Raw genomic sequence first — 15,526 nt, 5'->3', positions numbered from 1 at the left:
AACACATTCTTTTTATTAATCAAGTTCATGGCTATCAAAAAGCTAGTACCATATTTATAAACAAAAGGTTAACTTCCAGTTACTACAGATCCACTAGAAATAGCATTTTCTTACCTTACCCCAACTTTACTTCCTGATACAAAATACATTTAATTTTTGACTGGCTAACAGACTTCAGTTGGACACCATAACCTATGAACATGAAAACCAATTCACTACCCCTCCTCTTTCTGAAGGACTAGAAATACTGTCTCCTTCAAGAGCCTCATCCTATTTTAAAGCAGGATGACAAAGGACAGTGGGAAAACATGGAAGAAAAGTCCAAATCCAGTTAACAACAACAAAAAGATTTTATACATCAAGATAAAAGAGTACATTAAAGATACCTCCCAGTCTAGTCTCTGGGGCAAGAAAATAACCCGATGAAGTTTCACTGAAAGCACCACTACTTGTATGAAAAACAGACTCAAATAACTGTTCTGATTGTATTAAACTTCAGTTTTCTCTTGACCAGATGGGATTATGAAATGCACATCAAGTGGAAACTTGAGTTTCCAGAGATGAACAGATTCAACGATTATGACACCAAACAGGCTGTTTCATAACTTAATGTATTCTGATAGACAACACCACAACGTAGACTCAGATGTGTTTCAAATCTAGCTATACCACATTGGTGATGTTGGTTCCTTAACATTTATGCCCAGGGTAACGGGACACCAAGTCTTAGTGCATTTGGTGGGAGATGATACAGACTTGATCATAGTGAGCTCAACATTCAAACAGTACCATCTTAACTAAGAACAACGAGCACAAAATCCTCACATTACATAAGAGCACTACAAGTGTAGTTCTTTGCCAACATTATATTCCAAGTTAATACAAGAGTCTGATTGTATTAATTGCATAAAAAATATAATATCTTTATGCAGTGATCTGCCTCAAAGGAGGTCCTTAACAAATCTTCAAGGACACCATAAAACAAAAGTTTTGAAGACTTGGCAAAACAGAATGACAAAGTTGGGTCCAAGACAGAAATAAATAATAGTAATAAAAAAGGGGACAGGAAGGAGAACCTTTAAAGAGTTCACCAACAGTTTTTCAACTTGATCAGAGACAAGTGTGACCAGCAAAAAAAAAAAAAAAAAAAACAACCCACATCTTTGCAGTGAGATCTATCAGTCCCATTTTAATAGATACCACAGTTAGCCCATGCATTCTGTGAAACATTCTGTTAAAGAAGCCATTGTCACTTCAGAACAGATTCTTTTTAGTTTAGAACGACCTTCCACTACTGGTACTTCTCTTTGGCAAAAAGTTGTCCAGTACTTCACTTAGTAGGAAGAAGAGGACATTCGGATATATCCTAAAATGAAGTGATTCCCATTATATGAGATACACTCAAAAGTCTTTGAACCAAAGCCTCTACACAACCATCTGAACAGTGATAATAAAAACTATACTTGTGTCACTAATACAAATAAGTTTGTCTGCTCACAGAGTTTTTAAATACCACTTAAACTGCTATAGTCTGAAGGACTTGATTCTCAGACTCCTGAAACCTGTGATTTCCAGGAATCCCACAAACCACATGAGGTTTCACACAGATTCACAGAGGCCTGAAAACATCACTGTCAGAAGACGGCTGAATCTGTCCACATTCAGACTGCAGCCCTGCTGGTCAGGAACAAGTAGCCATTTCAAGTAAGGGCAATATCAAGTGACAGGAGTAATAGAAAGTAAAGCTGTTTAAGGAAAACATGTAAAAGCTTCACAGACATTGTCTACACACAGGAAGCAACTTGGTAATCTAGCAAAGTGAGACCCTTCCTAACTATCAGTCCCCAGGGCAGTTTTCAAATGGAGGTCATATGGTCATGGTCTCCAGGAGCAAGGGGAACAAAGACACACACACACACACAAAATTGGATTTGGTAATAGAGACACTACTCTGAACTTTAAAGTAATGCAATTAAAGCAGCTTTTATCCTAACTCTACATTGATTTCTATGGCTATATCAATTCCACATCCACCCAATTTAAGAGAGGTCACGTGAATCAGAAAGCACTATTTTTCTCTTTTTTTTAATAAAGTGCAATTTAACATGCCTGTAAAGTGAACTATCAAGTACATGATGAACACACAGAGTTCTGAAGAACGCACTTTAAAGAAAATAAGTTTTTTTTCCCCTAAATTTTGCTTTTTTCTGAAGGTCTGATAGCATAGTCTGACTAAGAACTACGGAGAGATATTCAAAAGGAAGATCCCTATTCACTTCAATGTACAACATCAGAACTTGTATTACATTTGAAAGAAAGTAATTTTATATCAGCATTCTGTCCTTGTGACTGACTTTATATATACCATGGCTTAAGAGATCAAATCTAATCCATAATTACAGCAACCAGCCACCTAATTTTAAGCAATAAAGAAATTTCACATCAAAGATTCTAGCTGACTTTGAAACATATGCCTGAGCTCAGGTCAGATGCTTCCAGAGTATGCTGGAGCACTGCAGCCTTTTTATCACTGACTTTAATTATTTATTGCTGAAGTATTTAGCATTACAATGTATAACCTCAATCTACATGCAAAACTTACAACACGTTTTGTAGTACTTTCACCTTTCTCAGTAAATATCCTTTCATGAGCTAATTCCTCATCCAGACAAGGATCCTTTAAGAATACACACAGTTCTTCCCAGCTTAATACTAAATCTTAATGTAAACCTAAACTGAGCTCACAAAGACTGTTAAGACACTGCAATTAAAAAGAATCTAAATTCTACATATAGGACAATTTGATAAATCCCAGAAAGACATGCAATTTCCATTCACCTGAGGAAAATAAGTAATTTAACATAAGAGTATCTGCTGCTTCCTTTCACATGAAAGTCCTTTAAGGGTAGTTGGGGTGCATGCATATAGAGATATTAAAGAAAACATATCAGATTTTCCCTTTGGTCAATATAATAACTAGAACTGATAAAAATAATTAGCCAGAGTCTATACTGCTGAAGATTCAGGATTCCAAGGATACCCAACTCATCTTCTGACCCAGACTGAGAACAGCTTCAGTACAGTGAAAGCACTAAACTCACTGTAGTGAACACATTAGTTTTAAACCTATTTTTTAATTTTTCCATCATGTATAAAAGTTACTGCTGATGTATATTTGTAGATACATAATTCTGTGGGAAGATAAAGCTTCAAGAAACTTAAAGAGAAAGGAGATCTTTCATGACAATAAATTAATTGTGATTACTTTCTTCCAGTAGAGATTACTCACTTTAAATATAAATACGTATTTAAATAAAGCAAAGTTCATTTAGAAATAAATTTATGTAGAACGCTTATTAACTGCCTGTGCTTTTAGTTAAGATCAAACTACAATTGATACATTTGGCTTGATCTGTAAGGGCGTGAAGTTTGAAGTCCTTTCACAGGATGTGGCCTTGTTTGACACTATTTGTTTCACACAGCTTTTATAACATTTGGTGAATCATCCTTACAGAGTTTGGCAGTGAGAAGTTCTTGCTTTTATAATCATTACATTCAGTCTGCCATCCCTAGAACACAGGCAAGGCCGCAGTGCCCATGCTGCTGACGTTCCTTTGGTGAGACTGCTAGAGACATCGCGGAGTCAGGAAAGGCTGACTGGAAATCCCTGTTTGTTTCCCCTGGATTCTGCTGGAGAGTTACTCCAGAGCTGCCAGAGTGCAAATTAGGTGAGCCACTAAGGCAAATTTCAGCCAATGCAGCATTTATTTCAAATCTAGCTATGTTAATGTGATTAGTCATTCCTCTGATATGATGTAGCCAAGAGAAGTTGGAGGATTTTCATTACACTTTTTTTCCCCTTTACACTGTCACTCTTTCAAAGCAAAGTTACGCAATTAAAAACAGGCATTGTGCCACTCAAAAAATGGCTTTCACTGCCATCCTTCATCAAAAACTTTTATAATTTCTCAGAGAATAAACAAAGCTCTCAGGGACAAAAATGTAAGTATTTATACACTAAGCTTTCTTTCAGATAGCATCTCCTGTACAACCATAAGAAATAAACCCACAGCTTTTTTAGAACAGTTGCAAAAAACAGCACCAAAAAGGCAACAGGGCAAGGAGGGGTTGAGATGAGATTTTAAGACAGATGGAGAAATAGCCAGACTTAAAGGACAGGTGCTGGGGATGAAGTTCTCTCAGATGGTGACACGACTGTGTTATGTTAGACGTGGAAGTGAGGAACAAGATGACAGGTACAGTAAGGAATATCCATGGCAGGTTTCAAACAATACCACTTAAATCTTGACGTTGATTTAATGTTTTAAAAATGAATCTGAAATCCCACTTCCACATACTTTATTTTAAACTTAGCAGCATTAAAAATAACACCTCCAGTGGAAGGGAAGCAAGCAAGCCAACAGTTTGTTTCCAAACTGAATTAACTTGTTACATATGGCACTGAACACTTTACCTCTTCACCAGTGAAATATAACGTTAGTTCTGGCCAAAGTAAAAGGAGGAGAATGAAAGCTAGAGCTTATTTACAAGTGCTGAATTTCAGAGGGGGAACACACACAGGCACAAAGCACAGCCAGAAGAAGATGGGGGGGAGAGGAGGGCAAAGGCCCTGGAATCTCCCTGACAGAAATTGGTACCTCAGGCACAAGAACTGCAGAATATTTAATCATAAACATTACACAAAGAACTACATCATCTTTGCTGAGGAGAACAGAGTACACATGACCTCTGCAGTAATCCAAACAGCTTATTATTATTATTATCATTTTTTAAAAAGGTCAATTTAAAAGCAGTGTTCAGTCCTTTAATTTCAAGTAAGCCACTATCTTGACATGGAACATCCATTTCAAAGAGTAGCTTCCCTGTACTCTGCAAAGATTCAGGCCTTCAGAGGTGCCAAATCTGGCAGTTAAACTACTAGCTGCTTCCAATTACTTCCAATATTTATACCTCATCAGATAAGACTTCAGCTACAGGCAGCCACAGATTTAATCAGGAGCAAAGAAAAAAAAAAATGTTCAGCTGCAGTGCTTTCCACGCTGCTGCTGACAGAATGCCAAATGTCAACGAAGACCAGCAAGGGAGCAAGCAGTCTTCGTTAAAGGCTTAGAACAAAGTTAATGGACAAATACATCTTAGTGTTAAGCGTAAGACCATCTGTATTTAAAACTGGCATTAAACCTTTCACACATTACCAGGCCAAGAAGAAAAGTGTAGCAAAATGCTCTTCCAACCCACTACAATCAAATAAAGGGACATGAAGCAAGACCATTTGAACTGCATTAGCTGTTGCTAGGAGTATGGGATTAAGTAAGTTATGTACGCAACATTTTGAGATGGAGCTTTACAACACGCAGAATTGAACAGCAGTATGATGCAGGTCAGGTCCTCTTTTAGAAAAGTAGCAAAAGCAAAAAAACCCACCAAATCCTGAAGAACTTCATACGAAAAAATAAGCCAAAAACAACAGGAAAAGGTCAGCACCTATGCTGTCATTTCAGTTTCTATGGATTTCTGCTTCTGCATAAAAAAAGTGATGGTTTTGGTATTATCAACCTAGACAGGACAAAGTCCAAACAACAAAGAAATTTGCAGCCTAAATGGAAATACGGTCACATTTTGGGAAAACACCAAGTCAAAGACTCACTACTAAAGGACAGTGCTAGTTCTGATACCTCACTCTTCTCCATAATCCAAACAGTCTTTAAAACAATAGTCATTACCGACATCCTAGGATGTTTGTTTCCTTCTTTCACTAAAACCTTGCCCCAAAGGTAGCATTAGACAAGAAAGGATTTGGTGTTCAAGATGACATGGAATCAGGAGAAGATGCAAACACGTAAAGCTGTTCCAGTATGGAAAAGCTCAGAATTTAAGTCTAAATGTAGGCAAGACTCAAAAGCATGCATGGTAATCAGTGTCTTGGTAAGGTATGCAATGCCATTACTGCAATGACTGCTGGATGGCACCCAAATCTAGCAATAGGTCTGTCCACCTATTTATTGGCTTGGTCTTTAAATATGCACAATTCCATCAGTTAAATTGTGCATATTAAAGAGATAAGCTACAATAACAAAAAGCCCTTGATAGAACAATATTTGGATTTACCAATTATTTCCACCTACAGAGACTTATGACATTCAAGACCCATTCTGAAATTCCAGGAACAACTCACAAAGTCTGCTGTTATCTCCAACAGGCTTCACAGATTAAATAATTTGATGGATTTTACAGCTGTTATCTTCAAAGACAACAGATAAAAATTCTTTCCTTCTAAACAGGCCTTAATTCTTTACGTTCTCTACCTCTCTCTATTCACAATTGTCTATTTAATCTATCTCAGATTCCTAACATGTGGGAAGAATATACACACAATGTGGTATAGAATTAGTCTTGGAGAAGTTACAGTTCATCCATCTGTTACTGAATTGAGAAGTTCTTGCAATTGTGTTTTCATTTGGAATTTAATTCAGAATAATTATGAAATTAATATATGAAATAACAGCCAGTGTTTCAGAACGTCAATTACTCCCATTTTACATAAAACTGACAGGAAAGGCGGATTAATTTTCAGCTTTTTATTCTACTTTTAACTGTGTAATTTTATTCTTACACTTCTTCTATGTAAAAAAATCCATGCCTATTAACCACCCAGTAAGCTGTGTATTTTTTATTTTTCCAGCACTAATATGCACATATCTCATACTATCATAATGTGTCTCACAACACATAGTTAATGTGGGATCTACTCTATTCTGTGACTGATACCATACCTAGAATTTTAGAATATAACACTAGCACCAGGCAGGGTAGCAATGACAGTGTATTAGTTATCAAAGTACAAGGCTTCCTGATAGCCTAAAGTAATACTTAAAAAGTATAACATCCACCCACATGCACTGCTGTCAGTGTATCTTTCCCTTGGCTTTACCTGAAGAATAAACGACAGCTTCACAATCTAAGTTAAGACTGTCTGGAAAGTCATCACCAAACTTTTCTCCTAAAGCATATCTATAGTTTTAATTACACTGTAAACCTTCTAACCCGTCCCACTCCAGAGAACAGCAACAAGCATGAACTGTTCCTTACAATGGGACCATACATCGTCTATTTTGCAAAATGATATTTTCTGGGGGAGGGAGAGATTCAATTTGATTGAAACAGTCAAAAAGTTCTTTTAAAGAATGGAGACAGGCATTTCTGATGAGCATGGCAAATTTCAACTATAGTTAATTTTATTTTGAAGTCAACCGTGCCATGGTGTCATTTCACTGGGAACAGTAGAGTAAGGTTAATAAATACTACTTCTGAGGAAGAAGCTACCAAATCCCACACAAATTATTTTTAAATGAGAGCTCAGAAATGCTAGGTAGGGCCTGTGTCCTCCCGTCTAAATCTGTTGTGCTACACAGAACAGAACTACTTGGATACGTGGAGGTACAAACACAGCACAGCTCTGATTTGAGCCGAGACAAAAGACTGCTTGAGAATATTACATATAACATGCCAAGAGTGAATACTTCACATTCATGTGAATACTAATGCCTACATACAGTAGAAGCAGCAGGAGTTCAGAAGACATTGTTTTTTTCATACAAGCTTCAAAAACACAAAAATATTTAAAATGAAATCAACTGAACTTGGGATTTAAAAAGCCTAGCTAACTTCAAAATGAGGTTTTAAGATGAGTTTAAAAGCTGTTTGTTTTCACACAAAAGGAAAACAAGAGAAGGGCTGGTTAACCACAGCAGGCAAACTAATCAGATGATGCACAGAAAATAATGTTTTCCATCATTTTAATGACAGGTCAATTATTATTTACTTCAGAAATTTATAGTCCAGTAAAAATTAAGCAGAAATCTTAGGAAACATGCAACTGACAGAAGCTGGGGATCTGTGCTAGAAAATAACTCGAAGTTCTGCTTACACTTGGTTTCTTTTGCTGTTACAGCTGAAACGGCCAAGTTGATGACATTTTCTAAAACACCCTAATACAGACTAGGAAAAAACCTAACAAGACAAGATTCGGGCGTATTACAATTAATCTCTCCATACTACTAAATGGGTATAACGATTCCTGTGGCCTTTTTAGGTCAGCTAGAGTCTGTTACAAACCACTAATAAAGTCCTGTTTCCGTGGTTTCTTTTTTGATATACATCTTCCCTCCCTGTAAGCCCATCAAGTAGGTGAATCTGTAAATCAAATAGGGAAACCAGGGAAGTCCAACAATTACATACCTGCTGCTGATAGATTAAAAGCAAGCATTAGGAACTGGTATTATTCTATCAAAAAGGGATTTGCTGAGAGGCTTGGACACTAAATGCAGATTTGCAACTAAATTTAATAAATTGGAAACTATCAAGTCAGCGTATCAAAACAAGAAGCACATGGGCACCTCCTGATTTTCAAATTGTTTGCATTTCTGAAGCAGTTAGAATCACTGCAGGAAACTCAAGGTACTACATGCTATACAAATAACACAAGCTCCAACTAGCAAGCAACACCAGATCGACTTGAGACTTCTGACAACATGAAAAAAGCAGTAAATCTGTGTTTGCATAGACTTTTTTTTTTTAAAGTTACATCAGAACTAACAAGGCAGATCAGCTGAGGAGCATTTGCACAGCGGCAACTGGGGCTAACTATAAACTAGGCAACAGTGTTAACAAAAGCTTAAAACCAATACAATGGAACTTTCCATAGAGACTACAGCAGATGTTTGTTTTCCATTCTTAGCACTGTAGCTGCCCAGCATAGAGATCAACTGGATCTAACAGTTGCATACAAAAAAAGGATACACTTAAGTATCATTTCTGTTGCCTTAAAACATACAGGGAAAGCACATAAAATGGGCTGCGTGTATCAAACAGGAACGCACAACTCCTCTTCAAGGAGCAGTACAAGGATCTACAAAGAAATCCACTTTCAAACTGCCCAAGTTATTAAAATAATGCAATTTAAAGAACACTTTTTGCAAGCTGAGAAATAACCTGTACTGAAACAGATCATTTTTCAACACTGAGTGACTTATTCCACCCTCCCAGTCCACAAGACAGTACCGTTACCAACCCTGTCATTCGCAAGTTTTAGAACTTTGGGGTAAAGTCAAAACTTTGGCTGGTAATGTTCTCTCAAGTTCTTTGTACTTCAGAGAGCAACAATTTGCACTCCTACAAACACTGCATTTTTAAGTCCATACTAAAAAAAAAAACCTCCTCTCCCACCATTTCAATGTAACCAACAACAGTATTTTTTGTTTAAAACCTTTGTCACGGCCAGCATGAGGACTTATGAACTACTTGGCATTTGTCCTCTGGACTAAATGGTTGCATTATGAACCAGCTGAAGGACCCTAGCACAGTACTGTAGCTTCATCAAGCCTCCAGAGGATGAAGAACGGTGAAATGACAGCCAGAAACAGCTCTTACATCAGAGCATCAAAACCAAGCAACTTCTAGGTCACTATCACAGTAGAGCTGATACTTCTCAAAATCCAACAACAAAAAACCCACATCAGCAACATCTCAAGCAGCAGTTTTCTTCACCTCAAGGCTACAAAGAGCTTACAGAGTTTCTACTTGAAGTTTATTATGAAACTAACATTTTTTTCCCTACTAGGAAGCGAGAACTTGTGTGTGTGTCAAAGTATGTAGTAACCGTGAAAGCGATTTTAAAAGTTCACTTCTGGAATTCGAGCAGAACAGTGATTGTTACAATTAGTTCCTTAGCTGTAATGCTTACTGTAAGAGCCTATCTATTCACCCAGAGCAGCCTGGAATGGTGTGACTGCACATTTACTTATTCCAACATCACAGCCCTCACAATCAGGATGAATCCTCTTACACACATTGCAAGCATCCAATCAGTGAAAGATTATCACAACATTAAGGCTGTCTGAAGTACAGGAATGAACAGCACTGAATTATGCAGTCACTTGGTTATGCACAAGAGGGAACAACCGCAGCCAAGACATCAGCCACAAATTATCATTACAATTTTTTTCAGTTTTAGCAACTCTGATCAGCACCTGCATGTCAACACGGAAGTCACAAAGCACTTTCAGGGCCTGCTTACTAATCTTAAGGAAAGCCCAGTCTGGCAAGACTGAGAAACCAAAATACCAATCTGTTCAGGCACAAAATTAAACGGGCACAGAATACTCCACCTTCCTTATAAAGCTCAATGTTACAAGGCTAAACATCCACTTTAAAAAAAAAACACATGGAGAGGGCATACTTAAAATGATGTTCTCCCTTTCTTCATAAGCCTAGTATGACAGTTAAGAGATACAGTTCTACCACTTGTAGCTGGCTCTTTCTTTTTCCTGTCCTGACTCAGATAACTCTAAGCTGAAAGCATGAAATAAATCACATTCATGGCTGTCCTGATTCACCTACCTGATATAGGGATCCCTCCCAGACCTGTGCTGTGTTGTGGTTGGAGATTCAAGTCCAAGAAATTACTATTTGAGGTGGGATTTGCTGTGTGGTTCAAGTGCATGATGCTATTGCGTGGAAAGGCCATCCAAGGATAGCGAGCTGCTTGGCCTGGAAAACTGAAGGAGTTGTAAACTGCTCGATGTTGTTGAAACTGTGGGAACCTCTGTGGCATGACTGGAAAGGTGCTACTGAGAGAGTTGGCATTTGTGGGTGCAGCAGGATGCAGAAATCCAGAGCCTGGCCCTTTGGCAGTTGTAGTGTGTGGGGAAGGGTTCTGAAGAGATGTGGGCGAGAGCGAAGGTTGGTCTTGAACTGACAGTTCCTTCTCAATCAGGTCTGCTAAGGCTTTGCGGGTGACGTCAAAGGGGTCAAACCCTAAGTCGTCCTCTTGCTGTTTGGAGGAACCAAACCCAAAAGCCGCTTGCCAGTCTGTGGAGGAAGATACTGGTATAGTTTCTGTTGGAGAGGAATAAGATTTAGAACAAGGATTAGTAAGTACTTGTCCATAGAAGAATCTCAGCCTTTGTGTTTTACTGTTGCCAGCTTATCCTTCATGTAATATTTGTTTGTAAATTGCTCACAGACATGAATATTCATCAGCTTGGAACTCCATTTTCAGACAAAAAACAAATTTCTACTTTAGTTGAAGCAGTAGAACCAGCAAGTAGTGGTTTCACTGCAGAATTCCTTCAATTGCATAAAAGTTATTGTCAGATAACTATTTTTCAGGAAAAGCAGAGTAGAAAGAGACCAATAAACATTATAATGTTATATAATATTATACTTAACATACAGTTACTGGAGGGATGTGTAACCGAAGTTAAAATATTAAGCAACTTTAAAGTATTAATGCTGCACAAGAAATGAGGTGTGAGAAAGTAGGGTGGAGGGGGGTATTCTTTCACAGAGCAGTGGTTAAAAAAACAAACTGTATACTATTATGGAAAAGCAAGCCAAATTTGTAGGTGTGCGCTTAGATTAAACAAAGGAAATAAGGCACTGCATTACAAGATACTACTAAATATTCTTAAGCAGCATTGCAGAAAAGCGAGTCTTCCCTGAATTTTCAATTAGCACATTTTCTTATACTGCTTAAGTTTTTTAGTTCAGGTTTAGAGCATGCCAACCCTATTTTCAAAATACTTCTCCTCAAAACTGCACTGAAGAAAACAAAGTACAAGGAGGCAGCATCACTTACATTAACTCCCTCTGCTGGTAGGGAACCTAGACTGCTGCTTAAGCCTAGTGTCCTCTCAAAACAGAAAGATATCTACAATTCCATTTCCAGAAAAAAAGGCACTGGACAGAAAAAAGCCCCACCCTTCACATTTTTACTGTAATAGCAATAATATATTTTTATTAATTATGGGGGGGAAAACATTCTGCTACCTGGAAGTTGTCTCCGACTGCTACTTAATCTTCACAATATTGCGTGTACAGTATCTTAGCAGCATGTTATTTTCCTGATAATATTATTTAAAATAATTTCCCAGAAGGGTGAGAAACATTAGAAGATTAGCCACTAAACTACCAGATATAAAAGTATCATTACATTCTATTTATTATCATTCTTGTTTCATTTAATTTTCTACCACATCTCGGGTTTCTAATTTGAAAACTCTTAGCATTAACCATTCCCAAGACTGTATCAATACACCTAATACACCTAAAAAGATGTTTCACTCAAGGGAAGTGGTATTTTATGCTTTCCAGTTACTGCAATGAATTGTACTTTTTGTCTGAATATATATAATCTCACTTCAGAAAGATTATTCATCTTCAGATAACTATGCAAGATACCTAAGAAAAACTGGAATTCTGCTGCACAGAAGTAGGCAAACAGCTAAGAAAGACAAAGCAAACGCTCAGATTACTTAGCCATGCAGTTGGAAAACTCTGAAAGTTTCTTTCAGAAAAAAAGTTTATATCAATGCAATTCGTTTGTACAGTAGTGAAACCTTGATAAACATTCATGAATCAAAGAGAGCGACATAAAGTATACCCCAGAGTTTAGTTTTAGACATCAGCTGCAAAAGCAAGCAATATACAGCAGTGTAAGCTGGCTGCAGAGTTGTGCATACCTGATGTGAAGAGGCTCTGTGGTTCTGGTGCTGTAGGCCAGTCATTTGAAGTCTGTGGAGAACTGGGGAACGGAGGAAGCCCACTAGGGATGGGGTTAGGGTGCCGGAAGTTGTCAGAGAAGAGTGACTGTGATTCTGTTACAGCTCCTTCAAAAGGAGACCGTGCACTGTGGTTAGATGAACTGATGGGTATGACTGGATTGGGTTTTGTTAAACCAGGCGGTGGCGAAGGTGTGTCACTGTTTGTTATCTACAGACAAAAGAGGAAGAGAAGACAATTAGGTCATGAGAGTTTATGTATGTTCTTCACTAACAGTTGAAAATTCTCCTCAAAACTTCCAGTTGCGTTTATAGTTTAGTTATATAATTCATAATGACGTTTAACATTGTCAACTTAGCAGTAGCACATTTTAGTTTTGTTTAAAATTACACTATACTTCAGAAAGTATGTGCCCCTCAAAGCATAAGTTGCACCAAACCAAACTCAACTCGTGTTCACGGGATTCATCTTTGTCTTACCTGCTGGGAGCTGTCACCGTTTCCTATACTGAGGGAATCTGAAGGTTTGTCGATAGGGCTGCAGAAGTGGGAAGGGAAAGAGTCAGTAAGTCACTCAAGTATTTAATGTGAACATCAACATTTGATTTTGTAGTGATAGAAAACTTTGAAGTAAACCAAAATTAAATTGGAGGAGTTAAGAAAGAAAAAAGTCGACTCAGACTTTAGTTGTAAACATCCCAATCATTTGCCATATAACATTTCTTCCCATGACTCTCCACTCTGCTTGTGGAGTACCCTGTTATGGGACAAAAGAAAAGTTAAGTGTCTTCAGAGTAACTGTTCGCCGCTCAAAAAAAAGACTTATGTTCTATAGCAGTGTTCCGTTTGTGGTCAGTTTTATCTCCTCTACTGTTGGAGTAAAACTCGGGAACAGATTTGTTTTCTGAATACCAAAGTTGTCAGTTCCCATATAAATCCTAAGTAAATCTAGGGAAAGAAGAGATTAAATTAACTACTTAATCCTGGTGTTAAGACAAGATTCCCGTTAGCCTTGAAGCTTTACCTAATAAAAATTAGTTCCAAGGTGAGAAAAGTGATTTTTGAGATGACAGAAAGTGAAATATGCAGGAAAATATAAAAAAAATTGTCAATAAATGCAAAGAGAAGAGAAGGTACAGCAGAAAGCCACCTCAGGAAGCTATTTACTGAGAATTAACATGACTCAGCTAAAATGGCACACCTTGGAATTCAAGATTTGACAGGCACTTGTGAACAGCCTTAATTATACTAAATACCACAATAATGAAATGGTGAAAGTTTAAGTTAAGCTCTAAGGCAGAGATTTTCAGCTGAAAAATATTTTATCTGCTCATAACAGAATACACATGAGCATCTGACTACATAGCCCCAAACACTGGTCCTACAGACAACGACCAGAGGTAAGATTCTTATGAACACCATGAATTACAGGTGTAACCTGTAAGTGTAAAGTAAATATAAATATAGAAGTCATTTTAACTGGGTGCAGACTTCAGATTCTAGCTACACTTTGTTTTCAAACACTCCTTGCTGTCAGAAAGCATAACACTGGATAAAGCCACATAGCAAAGTCCAAAACTCAAGAATTTGCTCCTCCACTCATTTATTCACCCCCCCCCCCCAGAATAATTAGTCTAAAGTCAGTAGATTTAATTCTTCTCCATTCTAGAGAAATTGCATAAACGCTACTCATCAATGAAAACAATTTGGGAGCAAAAGAATGCTAAGTTGGTACCTCAAAGGTAATTGAAGTTCAAGTATTTACTATTACAAAAGAAAAATCAGAGGAATATTTGCAATCAAGTATTACTCCAGTAAAGACTTAGTGAGGTACTTGGTGGTTGAAAACCATTAAAAAGTTCTTCCACCTTGAATAAACCCCCTTATTTTATTAATTTCTGAATACCTACAGCACAAATTTGCTGTAGACTTCATTAATCAAAGAAAGTTGATTGCAGAGCTCACGTTCCAGGTACATTTTCTCAAAGCCTTTGATAGAGAGTCAAAAAACCACAGCTATGCAACAGACAACTTAATAGCAACATAGATGCAGAAAGACAATGAGCATTATACTTGAACCTGCTTAAGAAGCCTTTAATTTTAAGACGTGCTCTCAATCCTCAAGAATGAGCATGATTTCTGACTGGTCATAATATTTTACTTATATGTAGTACATTCTTTCCAGAAATGATGAGGAAGAAGTTTCATGTTAATACTGAGATGCAATCATAGGATCTATCCACATCTCAGCTGAACTGGTATTACATCTAAGAAGGTACCACTTACAGCAGCACTCAGTATCATCTCAATACTGGCTTAAAGTGAAGATCAGCTGCCTAATCAACAGCACTACTTCTTGAAATATTTAGTATTTACTTTGTTATTTTCCCATTCTACCTCAGAATGGGCCCAAACAATTTTGTCCAGTAAAAAACTGGAACAGTATGATTTTAAGTGCAAACAATGCTTGTGATGGGAGAAAACAATTCTATGCAAGGGAGGCACCAAAACTGGGCAAAAAAAAAAATACTGGTCAGTAATGAAGAAGTTATTGCAGGCAGATGAATTACTTGTTTTGTACACAGAAGCCTCAGTTGAATGTGCTGTCTTACTGTTCCAGTTACTGATCAAAAATCATGGAATCATTACCTCTGCAGCAGTGTTTTTGGAACACATTACAGTGAAGAGATGACAAATTGTCAACACTAATACTTAGTTTCCTTCCGTTGAAGGTTTTTCTAGTATTAAGTCTCTTGATGTACAGCAACTGACATGTTATATTGGTAGAATGGTTTTGTATAGAACTGAAGGGCTCGGTTTTGGCTGGGACCATGCATGGCAGCTCACCTCAGCCCATACCTGTACCATCACTAGCAATGCAAGAGTTCTCCTGCAGAGTCTGCCAATCAGCTTTTTTGGCATGGGCTAAGCCAAGCCTGGCTTTC

At 37.5% G+C, this 15,526-nt stretch overlaps 1 protein-coding gene across 17 annotated transcripts in view; it reads right to left on the bottom strand.

Moving 5' to 3' along the window:
• Positions 1-15,526, bottom strand: part of CNOT4 (CCR4-NOT transcription complex subunit 4) — a 70,713-nt gene that overhangs the window by 6,201 nt on the left and 48,986 nt on the right. For all 17 annotated transcript variants that reach the window (NM_001012811.2, XM_015284783.4, XM_015284807.4 and 14 more), the window contains 3 exons: positions 13,062-13,119; positions 12,543-12,792; positions 10,420-10,917 (listed from right to left, as the gene is read on the bottom strand). In NM_001012811.2, the coding sequence (NP_001012829.1) occupies positions 10,420-10,917; positions 12,543-12,792; positions 13,062-13,119 (806 nt within the window). The remainder of the gene's footprint in view (positions 1-10,419; positions 10,918-12,542; positions 12,793-13,061; positions 13,120-15,526) is intronic.

This window comes from Gallus gallus, chromosome 1, assembly GCF_016699485.2.
Source record: "Gallus gallus isolate bGalGal1 chromosome 1, bGalGal1.mat.broiler.GRCg7b, whole genome shotgun sequence".
In the NCBI taxonomy this organism is placed as follows: domain Eukaryota; kingdom Metazoa; phylum Chordata; class Aves; order Galliformes; family Phasianidae; genus Gallus; species Gallus gallus.
The sequence above is the reverse complement of the archived record's forward strand: the minus strand, read 5'-3'. Positions and strand labels throughout refer to the sequence as shown.